The sequence below is a fragment of the Phoenix dactylifera genome, chromosome 4, assembly GCF_009389715.1.
Source record: "Phoenix dactylifera cultivar Barhee BC4 chromosome 4, palm_55x_up_171113_PBpolish2nd_filt_p, whole genome shotgun sequence".
Classification (NCBI taxonomy): domain Eukaryota; kingdom Viridiplantae; phylum Streptophyta; class Magnoliopsida; order Arecales; family Arecaceae; genus Phoenix; species Phoenix dactylifera.
In genome coordinates, this window is record NC_052395.1 from 18,476,543 (window position 1) to 18,497,855 (window position 21,313).

Here is a 21,313-nt window from a genome sequence, read left to right on the forward strand (position 1 = left end):
CAAGTTGCTGAATTTCAGCTTTTCAAATTTGAGAGTGAAGTCTCCCCCTATTTCATCCAAATGTTTCCAATTTGACTTTTTGAATTACTCCCCCTTTCTTTTATATTTCATTAAAGATGAAACTTCAAAAATTTGAGATAAAGCATGAGTTTCAGATTATGTATCGAGGTGGAAAAGGTATGTGCCAAATTCTGAAATTCTATGTGCCAAATTCTGAAATTCAATATAAATTTTAGATTTGATCATTTTCATTGTTACAAATTGCTCCCCCTTAAATGTATATGCTTTTCTTTTATAATTTTCAACTTGTTTGACAACTTATTTCTCTTTCCTTACTCAACTTATTTCTCTTTCCTTACTTCTCCCCCTTTTTGTTATCATCAAATAGGTGCATGGGAATAGACACAATAATTAACAAACATTTAAACTTCATTGATCAAAAAGGAACATTTTAGTACAATAATGCCAAAACAAAAATAAATACAATGTTCCTCAATCAAAGTTCAAAATACATGACCAACACAAAATATATACGAGAACTAGATACATATCCTAGGCTCTAATCAGAAATGCTAATATCAGCCTAGGGGATATCTAATGGCTGTGATCTAGTCCTCATCCTCCTAGCATAAGTGGCGAGGGGAGGTCGAGCCTGATGAGACTGAGTCTGGCGTGGAGCACGGTGAGCTGGATGACTCTGTGCCGAAATCTCTGACTCAGCTGCCTGTGGCACAGATGGTCCATGAACCTCTCTCTCTCCGTAGAGCTCCTATCTGCTCTCTAAGATCACTGATCTCAGCAATCATGATATCGAGTCTGCTCGTCAGCCCATCAGTGATAGTCCTCGCCTGAGCTAACATAAGCTCAGTCATCCTACTCCAAAACTCATCTGTGTCTCCCGCAGGAACAGATGACGAAGGTCCAGCCTCTGAAGGTGCAGTAGGATGATCCGTATGCTCCTCATCCTCAGGGATAGGGTCTCCAATATCTGGTGCATCACCCTCTGGTGCATCACCGTGAATCCCTACTCCAGCACGTACCCACTGCCCGTTCACCTTCTCATAGCCCATGCGAATAAGTGATCGTGCAGTGTATGTGTCGGTGAAAAGTAGATGCCTGGAGATCTCTCCCTCGACAGATATATCGTGCTGTCGGAAGATCAAGGTGAGTATCATACCATAAGGCAGGGAGACTCTGGAGTTGCATATTACCTTCCTCATCTGTCTCAGTATCATGGCCGGGAGATTCAGGAGAATGCCCTGAATAATATGCTCCATAACAACCAGATCTCGCTCCGAAATGAGATCAAATCTCCCGTTCTTCGAAAACAAAATCCGACCAATGAAGTTGTGCAACAACCTCATTTCTATTGAAAGAGAGCTTGCTATTACATTTTTCGAGTAGTCGAAGTCTTCATTCTCAAGAATCAACTGCAAGGCTCTCAATTTATTTTCTGGCTTTTCTGGAGTTGCTCCTTCGCAGGGGAGATGAAGCAACTCACTCAAACTCTCTTCGGAAACTCGAACCCTAACTCCTCAAACTTCCGATATAAGCCCTTCCATCCCAGTTTTGAGGAAGGCATAGAACTTACGGACTAATCCCGGGTAGATCACCACATCTAGGGAGCAGAGATACTCCCATCCTTGCCTTCGGATCCATTCCCCCAAACGGAACCCTTCTTGATCCTAGAACTCGGAATGGATCCTTCTCCCCGTTGTAACCGGTCTTCCCGCAAACTTTGCAAGTTGTACTGAAGGGGAGGGAGGAGGAGGTGGCTCTACACGTGTCTCACCTTGTGGAGACACTGTAGATGGCTCTGTAGCTTTCCTATCCGCACGTGTGATCCGTGAGACTCTCCCGGATCGCTTGGCTACGGCTCTCTTGGGTCCCATTTCTCCAAGATCTTGAAGTAATCTACTGTTTGGAGATGATTGGAGGAGATTTGAGAGTGGGGAATAGGGTTTTCGGAAGAGGACAAAGTGAAAACAGTGCCCTAGATAGCTCACGGGTCCTCCTTTTAACAGTGGGGTCCCGACGTTGGGTCGACTCAACGTTGGGTCGAGCCTATTCTGGGTTGGGTCGACCCAAGTTCAGAAATTTTTCCTTTCTCTTCCTTTTTCCTTCTAAAAATTTTTCTTGCTTCCAATCCTTACAAATTCTTTCTGGGACAATGATACATGAGTAAGGAATCTATAGATGACAAGTTTGACTCATGTTTCATGGGTTTTTAGAAATGGGAGGAGTGTATCATGAGACTGCTTGCTTCCTTTTATATCTCTTTAATAAAAATGATCACATATGCCTAATTCCCTCCTAAGCGTGCAAAATCTATCTTCACTCAAAGGTTTTGTGAATATGTCAGCTAATTGTTTCTCAGTACATACATGCTCAATACATATGTTTCCATTTTGCACATGATCTCTAATAAAATGATATCTTATTTCAATGTGTTTGGCTTTAGAATGCTGAACCAGATTTTTAGTAAGGTTGATGGCACTAGTATTATCACACTTTATAGGAATGTTATCTAGCTTAACTCCATAGTCCTCTAGTTGTTGCTTAAGCCATAGTACTTGAGCACAACAACTGCCGGCAGCTATATATTCAGCTTCAGCTGTCGACAGTGCCACTGAATTCTGCTTTTTGCTAAACCATAATACTAAGTTATTTCATAAAAATTGACATGTTCCACTAGTGCTCTTCCTATCTAATTTGCATCCAGCAAAATCAGCATCTGAGTATGCAAGCAAATCTAGACAGGAGTCTCTCGAGTACTATAATCCTATGTTTGTAGTTCCTCTTAAATATCTAAGGATTCTTTTAACAGCACTTAAATGTGACTCCTTAGGATCTGATTGGTATCTAGCACATATTCCTACACTAAACACGATGTCTGGTCTACTAGTAGTAAGGTAGAGCAAGAATCCAATTAATCCTCTATAAAGCTTAATATCAATATTCTTTCCTTTCTCATCTTTGTCTAGCTTACTAGTAGGATTCATTGTAGTGCCTACTCCCTTGTGATTTTCATTCCCAAACTTCTTTCGTATTTCCTTTGTATACTTAGTTTGATGAATGAAGATACCTTCCTTAGTTTGTTTGATTTGTAATCCTAGAAAGAAACTTAGTTCTCCTATCAAACTCATCTCGAATTCTTCGTGCATTAAATCAGCAAACTCTTTGCAAAGATTATCATTTGTGGCACCAAAGATTATGTCATCTACATATATTTGTACCACTAGCAGATTTTCGTCCTTTCTTTTGAGAAAAAGTATTTTATCTACATTTGCTCTACTGAAGTCATTATTTAGTAGAAATTTGCTTAATCGATCATACCAAGCCCTAGGTGCTTGCTTCAATCCATATAATGCCTTATGTAGTCTAAACACATGATTTGGCAATTCATAATTCTCAAAACCAGGAGGTTGCTCTACATATACTTCTTCTTCTATAAAACCGTTTAAGAATGCACTTTTTACATCCATTTGATACAATTTGAAATCCATGAAACATGCAAAGGCTAGAAGCAATCTAATAGCCTCTAATCTAGCTACAGGAGCAAATGTTTCATCAAAATCTATCCCTTCTTCTTGATTGTATCCCTTAGCTACAAGTCTAGCTTTATTTCTTATAACTAACCCATTTTCATCTAATTTATTTCTAAAGATCCATTTTGTTCCAATTACAGAATTATGCTTTGGTCTTTCAATTAATGTCCATACATTACTTCTTTTGAATTGATTTAATTCTTCTTGCATGGCATTTATCCAATTGGTATCTTTTTCAGCTTCTTCATAAGTCTTAGGTTCTAACTGTGAAACAAAAGCAAGATAATCATTTAAATTTCTAAGAGAGGATCGAGTTCTTACCCCTTGAGATGGATCACCAATGATTAAGTCTTTAGGGTGTCCATATGCATACCTCCATTTCTTTGGCAAGTTTTGAGATTGTGGTGGCACGCAATCATTTCCCTTATCTTGAATTGGCACGTCATCAAGATTTAACTTTTCAAAGTTAATAATTCCTGCATCATCATCAAGAATATTTTCTTTCCTAGCAGACTCACTATCAGACTCATCAAATATGATATTAACTGACTCTTCGACTACAAGAGTTCTTTTATTGAACACTCTGTATACCCTGCTAGATGTGGAGTATCCTAAGAAGATACCTTCATCTGACTTGGCATCAAATTTACTTAGATCCTCCTTGCCATTGTTTAAAATAAAACATCTACATCCAAATACTCTAAGATATTTAGCGGTTGGTTTCTTATTCTTCCAAAGTTCATAAGGAGTTTTCTTGGTCATAGGTCGTATTAAAACCCGATTTAGAATATGGCAAGCAGTGCTTATAGCTTCAGCCCAAAAGTACTTTGGAAGATTTGACTCGCACAACATCGTGCGTGCCATTTTTGCCAAGGTCCTGTTTTTTCTTTTAACAACCCCATTTTGTTGAGGCGTTCTAGGTGCTGAAAATTGATGTGAGATACCGTTTTCATTACAAAATTCTTCAAAGTGTTGATTTTCAAATTCAGTTCCATGATCACTTCGAATTGCTATTAAGGTGAGCTTCTTTTTATTTATGATATAATTATAATATTTCAAGAATTCTGAAAATGCTTCATTCTTATGTGCCAAAAATGAAACCCATGTATATCTTGAAAAATCATCTACTATAACTAGTCCATACTTCTTCCCTCCTAGACTCGCAGTTCTAGTGGGTCCAAATAGATCCATATGTATGAGTTCAAAAGGCCTAGTTGTTGATACTATATTCTTTGATTTGAAGGATGATTTTGTTTGTTTTCCTAATGAGCATGGTCCATAAATTTTGTCCTTTTCAAAGATCAATTTTGGCACATCTTTTATTAATTCCTTCTTGACTAGTTTTGATATTAATTCCATACTAGCATGTCCTAGTCTACGATGCCAAAGCCAACTTGTTTCATTTTTCTTTTCTTCATTAGTAATTAAACATAATCCATTTTTCTTGCCTAATTCATGAAGATCTACCATGTAAATATTTCTTTGCCTTTGTCCTATAAGTACAATGCTATTATCTTTAGGATTTGTGATTATGCATACTGATGCTTCAAATTGTTAGATGTATGCCCTAGAAGCCAATCTGGCTGACACATTGTTAATTCTAGGGACATAATTTTGTACTTGACTATTTATTATTGAATAAATAAAAGGTATCTTTTCATTCATATTAATTATGTGTCTATGAATCGTCCAAGAAATTAATAAGATGATGATGCATATTCTCAAGAGTTGAGAATTTGAGCCATGTATCATTGGTGATTAATTTCTAAATGCTCCTGATCAATGGATCATCACGAGGACGGTGATCGATCCGATCAGTGCAAAGATCACTTTTCTTCTGGATGGACGAGACTTGAGTCCACAGTGTAGGGACACTGAAGTGATAGTGCAGGTGCTTGTTAGAGAACAAGGGTACTGAGTGTGACCAAGACAAGAAGTTACTTGGACGTCTATCCACTCGTCAGTGACTTGCTTGATGTTGCAGTAGTATGACTGGTCCTTTGACATGCGGTGCTTCGGCTACTCACAGTGAGGTTATTGTAGTTTGACTACACGTATACATGGTCTCTAGTCATATGGGTCCTTGTAGTGTAGATTGGCTGCAGTAAGTTCACTGTAGGAGTAGGGTATGCACTTACATAGAATCTATCGACCTTGATAGAAGAGGAGTGATCCTATGTGATTTGTTAGACTGAGTTCTAAGACCTTGGCCAGGGCAGTAATAGAAAGTGGAGAAAGAGTTTTCCACTATCGAACTCGAGTCAAATAAATCTTGACATATGACAGACGAAGGGGTTTGACGAGTTATCCATGACCACCGTCCTGTAGGGATCCACGATAGTAGGACTGTATCACACGATAACTGCACCTAGAGGTTCATCATTCTATTCAGATGGGTAGCCACTACATACTGCTAGGTGTCACTGGTGGATGGTGGAACTCATAGGGATTATCTCGATGATCGATAAGCCCTAATGAGTAGAGTTGGAATCGTTCCGACCCATTGAAAGGAGTTTTCAATGATATTGTGATAGAGATCACAATATATCTCACTACCAGTCAGAGTAGAACCTATGGGGTCACACACACTAGAGGCATTGACCGATCCGATGGTTGAATCGTGATTAGGAATCACAAGTAATCAATTTGATTGATAATAAGCTGAAGAAGGAACAAAGAGAATTAATTAATTGGACTTAAAACAAGAGTCCTACTTGGAGTAGGATTCCTAGAGTCCTAATTGGATTAGGACTAGGAATCCTACTTGGACTGAGATTCCTACTTGGACTGGGATTCCTACTTGGACTGGAAATCCTATTTGGAGTAGGACTAGGATTCCTACTTGGAGTAGGATTCCTACAATCCTAATTAGATTAGGAGTTTTGAATTAAATTTGGATTCCTACTTGGAGTAGGATTCCTAGAGTCCTAATCGGATTAGGACTTCGAATTCAAATTAGAGTCCTAATTGGATTAGGACTAGAATTAAACAAGTCCTAATTGGATTAGAATTTCTTAAGTCCTAATTAATTATTAATCTAATGAATCAACATGACTCCTAATTGGATTAGGATTGAAGAGTTCAATTGAGTCATGGTTCATTCAAGTTCTAATTGGATTAGGACTAGCATAGATTGAACCCAATTGATTCATGATTTGGACTAAACCAAATAGGAGCCCTAGATGCCTTTATAAGGCTTTGAAAGGAGGTGCCCTAATGATAAGTGAAGCCCTCCTCCTCTCCATCACGTGGCCACCCTCCTCTCCTCTCTTTTCAGCCACCAACAACAAAGGGAAGAAAAGGATCTTGGTGGCCTCCTTCTTCCTCCACCGTTTGGTTCCAACGCAAGGAAGAAAAAGAAGGCTGCAGGGCTTCGTTCCTCTTCTTCTCTTCATCCTTCTTCTTCCTCCTCCCAAGCACAATCAAGGATTGATTGAAAGGGAGGATATCAGCCATCAAAGCTATCTCTGCAAGGGAGCTAGCACCCCGGGGAGATAGAAAGCTTGGATCGGTTTTCTGCTTCGTGTGGATACCCGTAGAGGCCGGGCACTTGAATGGCTTCAAGCGAACCTTCATCCTAAACCACGAACTTCAGTTTGCGGTGATCATCTACCCGCACAAGGTGAAGATCTGATCTTCTAATGTTTTAAAAAGTTTTTAATCCTTATCTATCTACGAACGGTCTTGAAACAACGTTCATACGATGAACGGTTGATCCCGCGCATGCCTCTTCCGCTGCATCTGAATTTTTTTTTAAAATTCAGCGGCATGATCGAGGTATTCTAACAGTGGTATCAGAGCCTAGGCTTCGTAGATTAAGGTAAGGATTAATTATTAGTAGGCTTATTAGATCTGAAAATTGAAAGATTTTGCATGCTGAAAATTTTCTGCATGCAGATTTTTTCTGGGGTGCTGATTTTTGCATGCTGATTTTTATGTGATAAGATGATGATTCTAATTGCATTGTTAATGAGATTACAAAGTTTAGAATCATGATTAGCATGATCAGCAACCTATGTCATGAGATAATCAGTTAGTTTTCAGATCTGAAAATTATAATTGCTGCATGTGGTGATGATCATAGGATTCAAACCCTTTTGGTATCAAATGTAATGACCTGCGATGCGATCTGTGATGTCATGTAATTTTTCTGATGCTTGCATGCATCTTATTTGATGTTTTGAGAGGCCTGCGTGCCTCCTAAAAGGAGATGTAATTTATTATTATTTTTATTTTATATCTGGTTGTATTTCTGTGATGTGATGTACGTCAACGATCAAGTTGAAGACAAGGTATGAGATGAACAGGTGATCTAAGCAGTTGATGGCGATTGGATCAAGAGTTGATCAAGGATCGAATCAAGGAGGCTTGGAACCAATTCAAGAGTTGAAGACCAGTTGATCGATTGACGTGCATGTGCTTGTAATACGACCTAACTAGAATCCATGATCATCACCTATTTAAAGTTTAGCTTTAATTATTGCCGCGATTATAACTGCCTGTGATGTGCCGTTTGCATGTGATGTGAATGAGAGTCGGGTAGATAGGTTTACATGTGATGTAGCAAACCCAATTGAGACCTAGATTAAAACCTCCTTAATCAAGTCGAGAGTGAACCGACATGAGCAAGTCATATTAGATTAATTGATCTAATTGGTGTCTAGGAAAGCATGAAAGGTGGTTACTTAATTAGGACCTTACTCTCTGAGTAAGGGGAGGCTTCCACCTGCTTACCTGGCCAATTGTTTGATTACCCCTTATGAAGAGCTCAAGTTGCAAACACTAAGACATGATTAACCAATATTAAGTCTATAGGTCTTCCACCGTAGTAGAGCTGCTAAGGCCTTTCTGATGTTGATTTGTCTCGGCTGGATACAGTGGTCAAGTTGCATCGGGGGGCTGGACCTCTCTATAGATATGAGATGTTGTAGGGTAAAGGTGGGGTTGGGCACCAATAACTGTTAGGTGAGGACCTAATGACGACTTTATTCCTACGGTTATACGGTGGGTCTGACTTAACTAAGAAATGGGACCAATAACTGTTAGGTGAGGTTTCCATGGCTTAGAGACCAAGTAGCACTGCAACATGCTTGAGAAGCATTGTACAAGAGTTGTACATTCATTAATCTATGTGTCACCAATAACTGTTAGGTGAGGTGGCATGTAAATCGATGGGACCGCAGTACCCACTAGAAACCCTAGTCGTGTGGGATTTCCGTTTTCCTACCAGGGGAGTGTAAGAAATTCGAGAAAATAGTGGGAGTTACATTTGTCCTAAAAAGACCTTAGAACAGATTAGGATCAAGTACAAAAGTCTAACTAGAATCTTTACTCTCTAAGGATTATAAAGTCAGCTTCTAGACTCTTAACTTATATCCTATAGAACAACCGTTTGAGCAAACCCAATTATAAAGATTGGCTCAGCAAATTTCAAAAATAGTTTTGAATTATGAGAAATTCGGGTATATGCTAGACCATGGAATCCCCATGTTACCAATCCGTCCGATCACTGATCAGCGTAAGACGCTTGTTAAGTGGACGAACAATGACAATAAAGTTAGGTGCTGCACAATGGCATCCATGTCTAATGAATTATAATGCCAGCATGAGAACATGAAGACTGCCAGGAACATATTAAATCACCTGCAAGAGTTGTATGGCGATCAGAGTCGCGCAGCATGTTTTGAAGTGTCCAAGAGGCTCTTCAAGGCAAAAGATGCGCGATGGACAGTCTGTCCATGATCATGGTTTGACCATGATAAAGGACTTAAAGAAGCTTGAGAAGCTCGGCATGACCATGCACAAGGAACTGCAAACGGATTTAATCCCGTAATATCTTCTAGCTTCATATGAATAGTTTATAGTAAACTACTATATGAACAAGGTTGTATGCACTAAAATAGAATTGTTAAATAAATTGGTAACTAACTTAGGGACCTTGAAGACGTTCAAGGGGCATCGTTTTCGCTGTCAAGTTGGTTTCTACTTTCAAGAGAGAGTCTATTTGGAAGAAGAAGAAGCCTGCGAAGAAGCAGAAGACTAAGAAAACACCAAGTAAGGAAGTTCCAAGAAAAAGGCCAATTGCAAGGAAAAGTGTTTCCATTGCATCATGGACGGCCATTGGAAGAGGAACTGTCCTACATACATGGGAAGCATAAAGAACATGAAGGGTGACAGACCTTCAGAAGGTTTGTCAGATATGCTCAGGATACTTAGGGACTGTTACCTATTGCTAGCAGAAATTTGATTTCTGTATTTTATTTAGCACAGAAAGATTTTTATTTGAAAATTAAATTGATTCAACATGGTTTTATGATTGACAGTCTCTATCACATACATATGGATGTATCTGTGAATATATCTGAGCAAACAGTGAATACCATAGGATCTAATAGATCCAAAAATGAGATAAATCTAAAGTATTTATGGCACCTCAGGCTTGGCCATATAGGAGAAGACAAAATAAACAAATTGGAGAAACATGAGCTTTGGGCTCATTGACTTTCGAGTCATATTTGATTTGTGAATTCTGCCTTCAAGGAAAGATGGCCAAGTTATTCTTTGTAGGACACAGGGAGGTCCACTGAAATACTTATCCTAGTACACACTGATGTGTGTGGCCCATTCGATGTGCAGGCTAGGGGTTATAATTTTTTACTTCATTTACCGATGATTACTCACGGTATGGATATGTGTATGAGACACAAATATAAAACTTTTGAAAGGTTCAAAAAGCTTAGATATGAAGTAGAAAAATAAGCACAAAACTCATTAAGGTTCTTCGATCAGATCGAGAAAGTGAATACCTTAATGGAGAGTTCCGTGATTATCTCAAGAAGAATGGTATAGTTTCATAATAGACTCCTCCTGGAACACCTCAACTCAATGGAGTGTCAGAGAGGAGGAATCGGACCCTATTAATATGGTCCAGTCCATGATGAGCTTCACTGATTTACCCTTGTTTCCTTAGATAGATGCCCTATTTTTAGCTATTTACTTGTTGAATAGAGTTTCCTCTAAAGTCCATTCCTACCGCACCATATGAGATATGACATGGTAAGAAACCAAGATTTGGGGATGTCCGGCCCACGTCAAGAGACTACAGGCAGACAAACTAGAGGCTAGGACCATAAGTGCTCGTTTTATAGGATATCCTAAAGAGTCATTAGGATACAATTTTTTCATCTCAGAGGATCACAATGTGTTTGTGAGCCGTCACGCCATCTTCTTGGAAAAACCAGTTTATCCTTGATAGAGGCAGTGGGAGGAAAATTGAGCTTGAAGAGAAAGTCTCTGAAAAGCAACGAGTCATGGATCCTATCGAACCCATTCATACAGAGCCAGTACACGATGTCCCTCGACCACCTCGTAGATCAAGTAGGGTCTCCCATCCTCCCGATAGATACTTAGGTATACTAGAAGAGGATACCGAGGAAATGTTCCTAGTGGGAGATAGGGATCACACGCAGGATTCCAAAACCTACGACGAGGCGATATCTGATATCGATTCCGAGAAATAATTGGAGTTAGACTCCATGCATTCCAACCAAGTTTGGACCTTAGTAGATCCACCAGAAGGTATTGTACCTATTGGATGCAAATGGATCTACAAAAGGAAGATAGGTTCGGATGGAGAGGTAGAGACCTATAAGGCAAAGCTTGTGACGAAAGGGTATAGTCAGCGCGAGGGCATTGACTATCAGGAGACCTTTTCACCTGTAGCCATGCTGAAATCCATCCGAACATTGCTTGCCATTGCAGCATTTTATGATTATGAAATCTGGCAGATGGATGTGAAAACAGCTTTCCTGAATGGATATCTTGATGAAGACATCTATATGGAACAGCCTTTGGGTTTCACTTTCAGTGATGGAGATCACAAGGTCTGCAAGCTGCAAAAGTCCATCTATAGACTAAAGCAAGCATCTCGGAGTTGGAACACTCGTTTCGATGATGCAATCAAAACGTTTGATTTCATCAAAAACGAAGAGGAACCATGTGTTTACAAAAGGGTTAGTGGGAGTGCTGTTGTATTTCTCGTACTTTACGTGGACGACATCCTCCTGATAGGGAATGATATTCCCATGCTAACCTCGGTCAAGGTCAGGTTGTCAAAAAGGTTCTCCATGAAAGACCTTGGGGAAGCATCCTATATTTTGGGAATAAAGGTCTATAGAGATAGATCTAAAAGGATGCTTGGCCTATCACAGAAGATGTACATAGAGGAAGTGCTGAAAAGGTTCAGCATGGAAAACTCTAAAAGGGGTCTCTTACCCCTAAGACATGGAATTAATCTCTCCAAGAAGATGTGCCCCAACACATCTGAAGAGATTCAACGCATGAGCAAGATCCCCTATGCATCAGCAATAGGGAGCCTCATGTATGCCATGCTATGTACATGACTTGATATAGTACATGCTGTGAGTGTCATGAGCATATGTCAATCAGATCCAGGCAAAAAGCACTGGATAGCTGTGAAGAACAGTCTTAAGTACTTGAGAAGAACTAAAGACATGTTCTTGGTCTTTGGGAGAAGATCAGAGTTGAAGGTAGAAGGATGCACACATATTGATGATAGAAAGTCTACATCAAGATATGTGCAATGGTGGTTCAGTAAGTTGGAAGAGTTCCAAACAACCAATCATTATAGATTCTACCTTAGAAGCTGAATGTTAAGCCGTATCTTAGGGTGCAGTGGAAACCTTCTAGTTAAAAGTTCATTGCAAAGTTAGGTGTAATGTCATTAGATGTCATAACACTTTACTGCGATAACATTGGCACCATAGCACTAGCTATGGAGCCAAGGTCTCATCAGAAGTCCAAGCACATAGAGCGGCGCTTCCACCTCATACGCGACTATATTGAGAAGAAATATGTAGAGGTGCAAAGAGTAGACTCCGCGGATAACATGGCAGACCCGTTCACTAAGCAGCTAAGTCAGCAAAAGACTGAAGCCCACCTTGAGAAGATGGGGCTTAGATATATGACTGATTGGCTTTAGTGCAAGTGGGAGATTGTTAGATGTATGCCCTAGAAGCCAATCTGGCTGACACATTGTTAATTCTAGGGACATAATTTTGTACTTGACTATTTATTATTGAATAAATAAAAGGCATCTTTTCATTCATATTAATTATGTGTCTATGAATCATCCAAGAAATTAATAAGATGATGATGCATATTCTCAAGAGTTGAGAATTTGAGCCATGTATCATTGGTGATTAATTTCTAAATGCTCCTGATCAATGGATCATCACGAGGACGGTGATCGATCCGATCAGTGCACAGATCACTTTTCTTCTGGATGGACGAGACTTGAGTCCACAGTGTAGGGACACTGAAGTGATAGTGCAGGTGCTTGTTAGAGAACAAGGGTACTGAGCGTGACCAAGACAAGAAGTTACTTGGACGTCTATCTACTCGTCAGTGACTTGCTTGATGTTGCAGTAGTATGACTGGTCCTTTGACCTGCGGTGCTTCGGCTACTCACAGTGAGGTTATTGTAGTTTGACTACACGTATACATGGTCTCTAGTCATATGGGTCCTTGTAGTGTAGATTGGCTGCAGTAAGTTCACTGTAGGAGTAGGGTATGCACTTACATGGAATCTATCGACCTTGATAGAAGAGGAGTGATCCTATGTGATTTGTTAGACTGAGTTCTAAGACCTTGGCCAGGGCAGTAATAGAAAGTGGAGAAAGAGTTTTCCACTATCGAACTCGAGTCAAATAAATCTTGACATATGACAGACGAAGGGGTTTGACGAGTTATCCATGACCACCGTCCTGTAGGGATCCACGATAGTAGGACTGTATCACACGATAACTGCACCTAGAGGTTCATCATTCTATTCTGCTGGGTAGTCACTACATACTGCTAGGTGTCACTGGTGGATGGTGGAACTCATAGGGATTATCTCGATGATCGATAAGCCCTAATGAGTAGAGTTGGAATCGTTCCGACCCATTGAAAGGAGTTTTCAATGATATTGTGATAGAGATCACAATATATCTCACTACCAGTCAGAGTAGAACCTATGGGGTCACACACGCTAGAGGCATTGACCGATCCGATGGTTGAATCGTGATTAGGAATCACAAGTAATCAATTTGATTGATAATAAGCTGAAGAAGGAACAAAGAGAATTAATTAATTGGACTTAAAACAAGAGTCCTACTTGGAGTAGGATTCCTAGAGTCCTAATTGGATTAGGACTAGAAATCCTACTTGGACTGAGATTCCTACTTGGACTGGGATTCCTACTTGGACTGGGAATCCTATTTGGAGTAGGACTAGGATTCCTACTTGGAGTAGGATTCCTACAATCCTAATTAGATTAGGAGTTTTGAATTAAATTTGGATTCCTACTTGGAGTAGGATTCCTAGAGTCCTAATCGGATTAGGACTTCGAATTCAAATTAGAGTCCTAATTGGATTAGGACTAGAATTAAACAAGTCCTAATTGGATTAGAATTTCTTAAGTCCTAATTAATTATTAATCTAATGAATCAACATGACTCCTACTTGGATTAGGATTGAAGAGTTCAATTGAGTCATGGTTCATTCAAGTTCTAATTGGATTAGGACTAGCATAGATTGAACCCAATTGATTCATGATTTGGACTAAACCAAATAGGAGCCCTAGATGCCTTTATAAGGCTTTGAAAGGAGGTGCCCTAATGATAAGTGAAGCCCTCCTCCTCTCCATCACGTGGCCACCCTCCTCTCCTCTCTTTTCAGCCACCAACAACAAAGGGAAGAAAAGGATCTTGGTGGCCTCCTTCTTCCTCCACCGTTTGGTTCCAACGCAAGGAAGAAAAAGAAGGCTGCAGGGCTTCGTTCCTCTTCTTCTCTTCATCCTTCTTCTTCCTCCTCCCAAGCACAATTAAGGATTGATTGAAAGGGAGGATATCAGCCATCAAAGCTATCTCTGCAAGGGAGCTAGCACCCCGGGGAGATAGAAAGCTTGGATCGGTTTTCTGCTTCGTGTGGATACCCGTAGAGGCCGGGCACTTGAACGGCTTCAAGCGAACCTTCATCCTAAACCACGAACTTCAGTTTGCGGTGATCATCTACCTGCACAAGGTGAAGATCTGATCTTCTAATGTTTTAAAAAGTTTTTAATCCTTATCTATCTACGAACGGTCTTGAAACAACGTTCATACGATGAACGGTTGATCCCGCGCATGCCTCTTCCGCTGCATCTGAATTTTTTTTTAAAATTCAGCGGCATGATCGGGGTATTCTAACACAAATGTGACTTTAAACCCTTTATCACAAAATTGACTTATGCTAAGTAGGTTATGTTTCAAACCATTAACTAATAAGACATTTTCTATGAAGGTAGATGGAGTAATGAAAATTTTACCCTTTCCAATGATATATCCTTTTCCATTGTCTCCATAGGTTACTACTCCACCCTTCTTAGATTCTAAGGTGACAAATTGGTCTACGTCACCGGTCATGTGTCTTGAACAGCCGCTATCTAGATACCATCGTTTATCCACTTTATTTGCTGCAAGACACCCCTGCAATCAAGATCAAGAATGAGCTTTAGGTACCCAAACTATGTTGGGTCCTTTAGGGTTAGTACTTGATGTTCCTTTTGGAACCCAAACTTTCTTGAATTTAAATTTATGATTATTACTCAATTTGTTTTGACTGGACTTTCTATAGTTACATTCATATGCTTTATGTCCTAATTTATTGCAGCAATGACAAGTAATATTTTTATTTTTAGCTTTTACAAAAATGTTCTTTAAGTATTTTTGTTTCCTATTTGTTTTATATCCTAATTCAGCCTTATCATATACAGCTTTTTGACTATCAAGAATCATATTTAATTTGGTTGAACTAAGTGTAAACTTATCTACTAAGGATTTATATTTTTCAGCATCTTCTTTTAACTTGACATTTTCAGCAATTAGATTCTTGGTTTCATTTGTGAGTTTCCTACTTAATGTTTCATAGTTATGAGATAGTTTTAATTTATCTTTGATAAGAGATTGATTTTCTTCTTTTAGAAATTTATTTTTATTGATTAGTTTTTTATGTTCTTCCATGAGTTCTGAAAATGCATCATGTAATTCATCAACAGTAAAATCACATTCAAGTTCAGAATCTATCTCATCGTCATTGGCCATATAGCATATTTGGGCCGTCTCTTGATGATCTTCCTCTTCCGAACTTGACTCCTCACTTTCACTCCATTCAGCCATGAAGTTCTTCTTTTTAAGTTTTCTTGCCATCCACTTTAATTCCGGACAATCTATCTTATAATGCCCGAGTTTGTTACACTCATAACAAATAGGTGTTTCTTTTTTCTTTTCTTTGTCCTTACCCTTTTCTTTGCTTGAGCTACGTTTGAAGAAGGGTTTCTTTTTATGAAATCTATTCTTACCTCTCATAAATTTTCTGAATTTTCTTCCAAGCATAGCCATTCCTTCTTCATCAAATTCATCATCATCATTAGAATCTTCCGACTCAGTTTGTTGTTTTGGAGTGGGAGACTTTAGGGCAATGGTCTTTCTTCTCTTGACCTCATCTTCTGAATTTTGCCTCATGGTCAACTCATGGGTCATGAGTGATCCTAGAAGTTTCTCTAATTGCAGTGTATTGAGGTCCTTTGCTTCCTGAATTGCAGTTACCTTGGCCTTCCAAACTCTTGGTAGAGATCTGAGAATTTTTCGCACCAATTCAGAATTAGTATAAGACTTTCCTAAACTCTTTAGCTCATTTATAATTTCAGTAAAATGAGTAAACATATCAGTTATGGACTCAGTGGATTCCATTTTAAACAATTCATACTTATGTACTAATATGTTTATTTTTGACTCCTTAACTTGATTAGTTCCTTCATGTGTGACCTCAAGTTTGTCCCAAATTTTTTTTATAGAGATGCATGTAGATATTCTATTGAATTCACTTACATCTAATGAACAGTAAAGTACATTAATCGCTTTAGCATTTAATTGTGCTAATCTTCTATCACTTTCATTCTAATTCATTTCTGGTTTGGGTATGATAGTGCCCTCTATACTAATTGTGGGTGTGTGAGGTCCTCTAGTTATAATATACCACAATTCATAGTCTAGAGCTTGAATGAATATCCTCATCCTAGCTTTCCAGTATGTGTAATTTGTGCCATTAAATAGAGGAGGTCTATTTGTGGATTGCCCCTCACTCATAGAACATCCCACTTGGGTTGTCATGATCTTTAACTCTTGATTGTGAGATCAATAAATACTATTGGAGCACCTTGCTCTGATACCACTTGTTGCCCAAGTTGACAAGCCAAGAGGGGAGGGGGGGGTGAATTGGTTTCTCTTAATTTTTACTATATTACTTATATCAATTGATGAGTTAGTGGAATTTAACAAAGCACAATACAAACACACAAGAAGTATAGTGGTTCGGTGCTCTCCTAAGCACCTACGTCCACTCCCCAAGCGACCTCTTGGAAATTCACTATAATTCCGCGGATTACAGTTGGATTGTTTTCCGGGCTCACAATCCAAAAATCTTTACACTTTGGTTTTCCGGGATCACCAAAAACCTATGTTGGTTTTACGGGCTCACCAACGAACCTATGTTGGTTTTTCGGGCTCACCAACGAACCTTTACAATTGGTTTTACGGGTTCACCAATAAACCTACACCGTTGGTTTTGCGGGCTTACCAACAAACCTTTACAAGGTGATTAATAAAAGAAGTAAGAAGATTTAAGCTCCTAGATGAGCAAATATAACAATATAATCTACAAAGAAGAGTTTAGAGAATAGTTATCGCTTGATGAGACTTCTCTCTTCTTTGTCAAGGATGCTTCACTCTTTAAGGATGGATGGAGCTCTTAATGACTCTTGGAATCTGCTCAACCACTTTCTTTTTACTCTTGAATGAAGCACTTGGATGAAGAAGATTAGGGCACTTGTCTTTCTTGTGTACTCTTTGATATTTTGCAAAAGAATGTTTTCTCTGATGAATAGTGCCACTTTAAATAGTTTTCTTCATCCATTGGACAAGCCCCAATGGTTAGAATTCAAAAATTAGCCGTTACTCACTGTTGGAAAGACAAAAAGTACTTCTGCAGAACTAGCCGTTATGCTTCTGCCCGTGCTTGGGTCGACTCAACTTTTACTGGGGTCGACTCAACTTTCACTTGGGTTGACTCAACCTTTCCTTGGGTCGACCCTCTCAGAACCACAGAACCTTGTATTTCAGCCTTCCTTCACTTGGGTCGACTCAACATCTTTTTGGGTCGACTCAAGGTTCAGTTGGGTCGACTCAACTTCCACTTGGGTCGACCCTCTCAGGATTTCCAGAGAACCTAATTTTGAATGTCATTGCCTTTGGGTCGACCCTCTCAGTGTTTGGGTCGACTCAAGTTTGGGTCGACTCAACTTCCTCTTGGGTCGACCCTCTCAGTGTTTTCAGAGAACTGTTTTCTTGAGGCTTGAGAGGCTTGAGGTTTGGGTCGACTCATCCTTTTCTTGGGTCGACCCAACTACTGTTCATCCGTGCCATTTTTGCAGAAGTATGCCAGATGCTTTCTTGATGTGCCGGGGTCGACCCAATCAACCTTGGGGTCGACTCAATCCACACTTTGCTGCAACTCAAGGTTAGATTCATCCATATAAACAATGAAATGCATCTTTATCTTATTATACGAATATACTGAGAGTAACAGACTTATAAATGAAGTATCGAATTAACTTGTAACATACTCTTGATTATTGTATTAATCATCAAAATACCACTATCATCCTCAACCTTGAAGAACGGGAGGCACCATTCTGCTGACTTGGAGACAAACTTTTCTAGGGTCGCAACCTGCCCAGCGAGCTGCTGCACTTCTTTGACCGTCCTCGGTGATGTCATCTCCTGCAGTGCTCGAATCTTTTTCGGATTGGCTTCGATTCCACGTTGGGTTACCACGAACCCGAGGAATTTGCCCGAGGTAACTCCGAAGGTGCACTTCATGGGATTGAGCTTCATCCGATAATTCCGAAGGGTCGAGAATGCTTCGCCGAGGTCGGCTATGTGACATTCGGTAGTCTGGCTTTTTACCAACATGTCGTCTACATAAATCTCCATATTCCGACCTATCTGGTTTTTGAAGACCTTGTTAACCAACCTCTGGTAGGTAGCTCCAGCATTTTTCAACCCAAAGGGCATTACCTTGTAGTAGTAAAAGCCCTTGTCGGTGATGAATGTCGTCTTCTCCTATCCTCGGGTGCCATCCGAATCTGATTGTATCCCAAGAAAGCTTCCATGAAGGTCAGCAGCTAGTGTTCCGAGGTGGAATCGACGAGCTGGTCGATCCTAGGGAGGAAAAAACTATCCTTTGGACAGGCTTTGTTCAGGTCGGTGTAGTCCATGCACATGCGCCATTTCCCATTTGCTTTTTTTACGAGGACTACATTACCGAGCTAATTTGGGTAGGAGACTTCTCAGATGAAGCCGGCTTTGAGGAGTTTGTCGACCTCCTCGGCCACTACTCGCTATCATTTGGGTGCGAAGCTCCGTTTCTTCTGCCTCACGGGCTTGTAGATTGGTTTTACCTGGAGTTGGTGGACCATGACCTCGGGATCTATTCCCGGCATATCAGTGGGTGACCAGGCGAAGATGTCCGCGTTGGATCGGAGGAACTCGATCAAGCGATCCCATTCGCGAGGGCACAGGCCAGAGCCGATCTGTACGGACTGCCCCAGACAGTCTTTTCCCAAGAGGATTTGAATGAGGAGCTCGCAAGGTTCTACCCGTTCTCTCTTAGGCTCATCTCGTACCTCCAAGGTTTTGATTGGCAGAGCCTGGTCTGATACTTGGGCTGACGCATCAGTTGGTTGTTCTGCTCGGCTTGGTGTCTCGATTGGTTGCTTTGCTTCGAGGGTCACCGTGTAACATTGCTTGGCTATCATCTGATCCCCTCGAACTTCGCCAACTCCTCGCTCGGTAGAAAACCGCACGAGCAGATGGTAAGTCGAGACTACGGCTCGGAAGGCATTAAGTTCCGGCCGGTCGAGGATAGCGTTGTATACTGAAAGCAGGCGGACTACAAGAAAGTCCGTTCTCACAGTGCTTTCTCGAGGAGCGAGCCTGGCCATAATGGGTAAGTTAATTACACCTTCAATCGAGACTGAATCTCCGATAAATTCGACCAACGGAGTATTTATTCTTCGGAGCTGGCCCTTTGTCATTCCCATTTTTTGGAAAGCATTATAATATAAAAGGTTCGCCGAGCTTTCATTATCAACTAAAATGCGTTTTACATCGAATTTATTTATGACCATAGAAACGACCACAACGTCATCATGGAGAATTTTAACTCCTTTTAGGTCCTCGTCCGAGAGCGAGATGGCTTCAAATGTGTGTTGACACTTCAGAGGGACTTTCCTCTCGATCAGTTCTTCAGCTGAGCTCCTTTCGGTTGGGCTTTCTCCTATGGGGTTGATGGTGCCAGCGATGGGCCTGTTGTCGTTTTGACCTTCAGTCGGTGTAGTATTCTCCGCTGGTCTTCCTTCGTCATGCCGGTTCCGCATGAACCGGTTAAGCACCCCTCGGTGAATGAGTGCTTCGATCTCATCTCAGAGTTGGAAGCACTCCTCGGTGTCATGGTCGTGGTCTCGGTGGAAGCGACAGTACTTCCTAAAGCGTTGCCGAGCTTCAGAGACTCGCATCAGTGGTGGCAGTTGGAGATAGCCTTGGCCTTCTATCTTCATGAGAATCTCGGATCGAGTAGCAATGAGGGGAGTGTAGTTTTCGTACCTCCTTGGGGGTGTTCTCTGCCGAGGTGTTGATCTCGGTCGAGGGTGCGGTCTCGGGCGAGGAGGACTCCTCAGTCGAGGCATGTTTTTCTTTCGGCGAGGTGACCGGCTCCTCGGGCGACCGTGTTCTTCGTGATGTCTCTTTTGCCCTTTTGCGGATTTTTCGGCGGTATCTCATCGAGAAGCCATGGCCTCCTCGGCCTTTGCATACTTCCGAGCTCGGGCTAGCATCTCCATAAAGTCGGTGGAGAAATTCTTCTCGAGGAAGAAGAGGAACCTGCAGGACCGAGCTCCTGTTTTCAGCGCAGACATGGCGATCAACTGATCAAGCTCACGGACCTCCCAGGTTGCGGCAGTGAAACGGTCGATGTAGTCCTTGAGGGACTCTCCTTCTTTTTGCTTGATGTTGAGAAGAGAATTCGATGTTCGTCGCTGGCGTCGGCTGGCGGCAAAATTGGCAGCAAACTGCCTACCTAATTGCTCGAAGGATGACACGGTTCTCGGCTTTAGACCAGAGAACCAAAGTCGATCCATTCCTCGAAGAGTTGCAAGAAAAGCCTTGCAGAGCATGGCCTCCGAGGATCTCTGCAGCACCATGAGGGCTCGGTAACTTTTCAAGTGGTCCAGGGGTCGATAGTCCCATTGTAGGACTCTATTTGAGGCATTTTGAACCTGGGTAGGACCGGTTCGTCCTCAATCTGGCGAGAGAAAGGTGACTTGGTGGTAAACTCAAGGTCGCCCTCTCACCTTTCCCTCTGGTCCTGGAGAGCTTCGATCTGCCGCTTGAGTTTCTCGACCTTCTTGTCGAGTTCTCCGCCTTGGGAGATCACCACGATGGTCTGCTTCGGTATCGACTGACCTAGGGTCGATTCGGCTTTGGAAGGCTGCAGTCTTTTGTCCTGGTTCCTCCCTAGTGGCTCTCTTCGGGGGGAGGCCCGGGTTGAACTCGGGTGACAGTGCTGTCCTCCATTGTTGACCCTCGAGGAGTCATGGAGGTCTCGAC

The 21,313-nt window shown here is 41.0% G+C and overlaps 1 protein-coding gene across 1 annotated transcript; it reads right to left on the reverse strand.

Annotated features, from left to right (window-relative positions):
• Positions 1–20,484: 20,484 nt before the first annotated feature.
• Positions 20,485–20,907, reverse strand: LOC103697118. The gene has a single exon (XM_008778913.2). The coding sequence runs from the start codon at positions 20,905–20,907 to the stop codon at positions 20,485–20,487; it is 423 nt and encodes a 140-aa protein (XP_008777135.2).
• Between the last annotated feature and the right edge of the window lie 406 nt (positions 20,908–21,313).

What these genes read in the sequence shown, in the direction of transcription:
- LOC103697118 (XM_008778913.2), bottom strand. Translation starts at nt 20,907, where the DNA reads ATGGTGCTGCAGAGATCCTCGGAGGCCATGCTCTGCAAGGCTTTTCTT.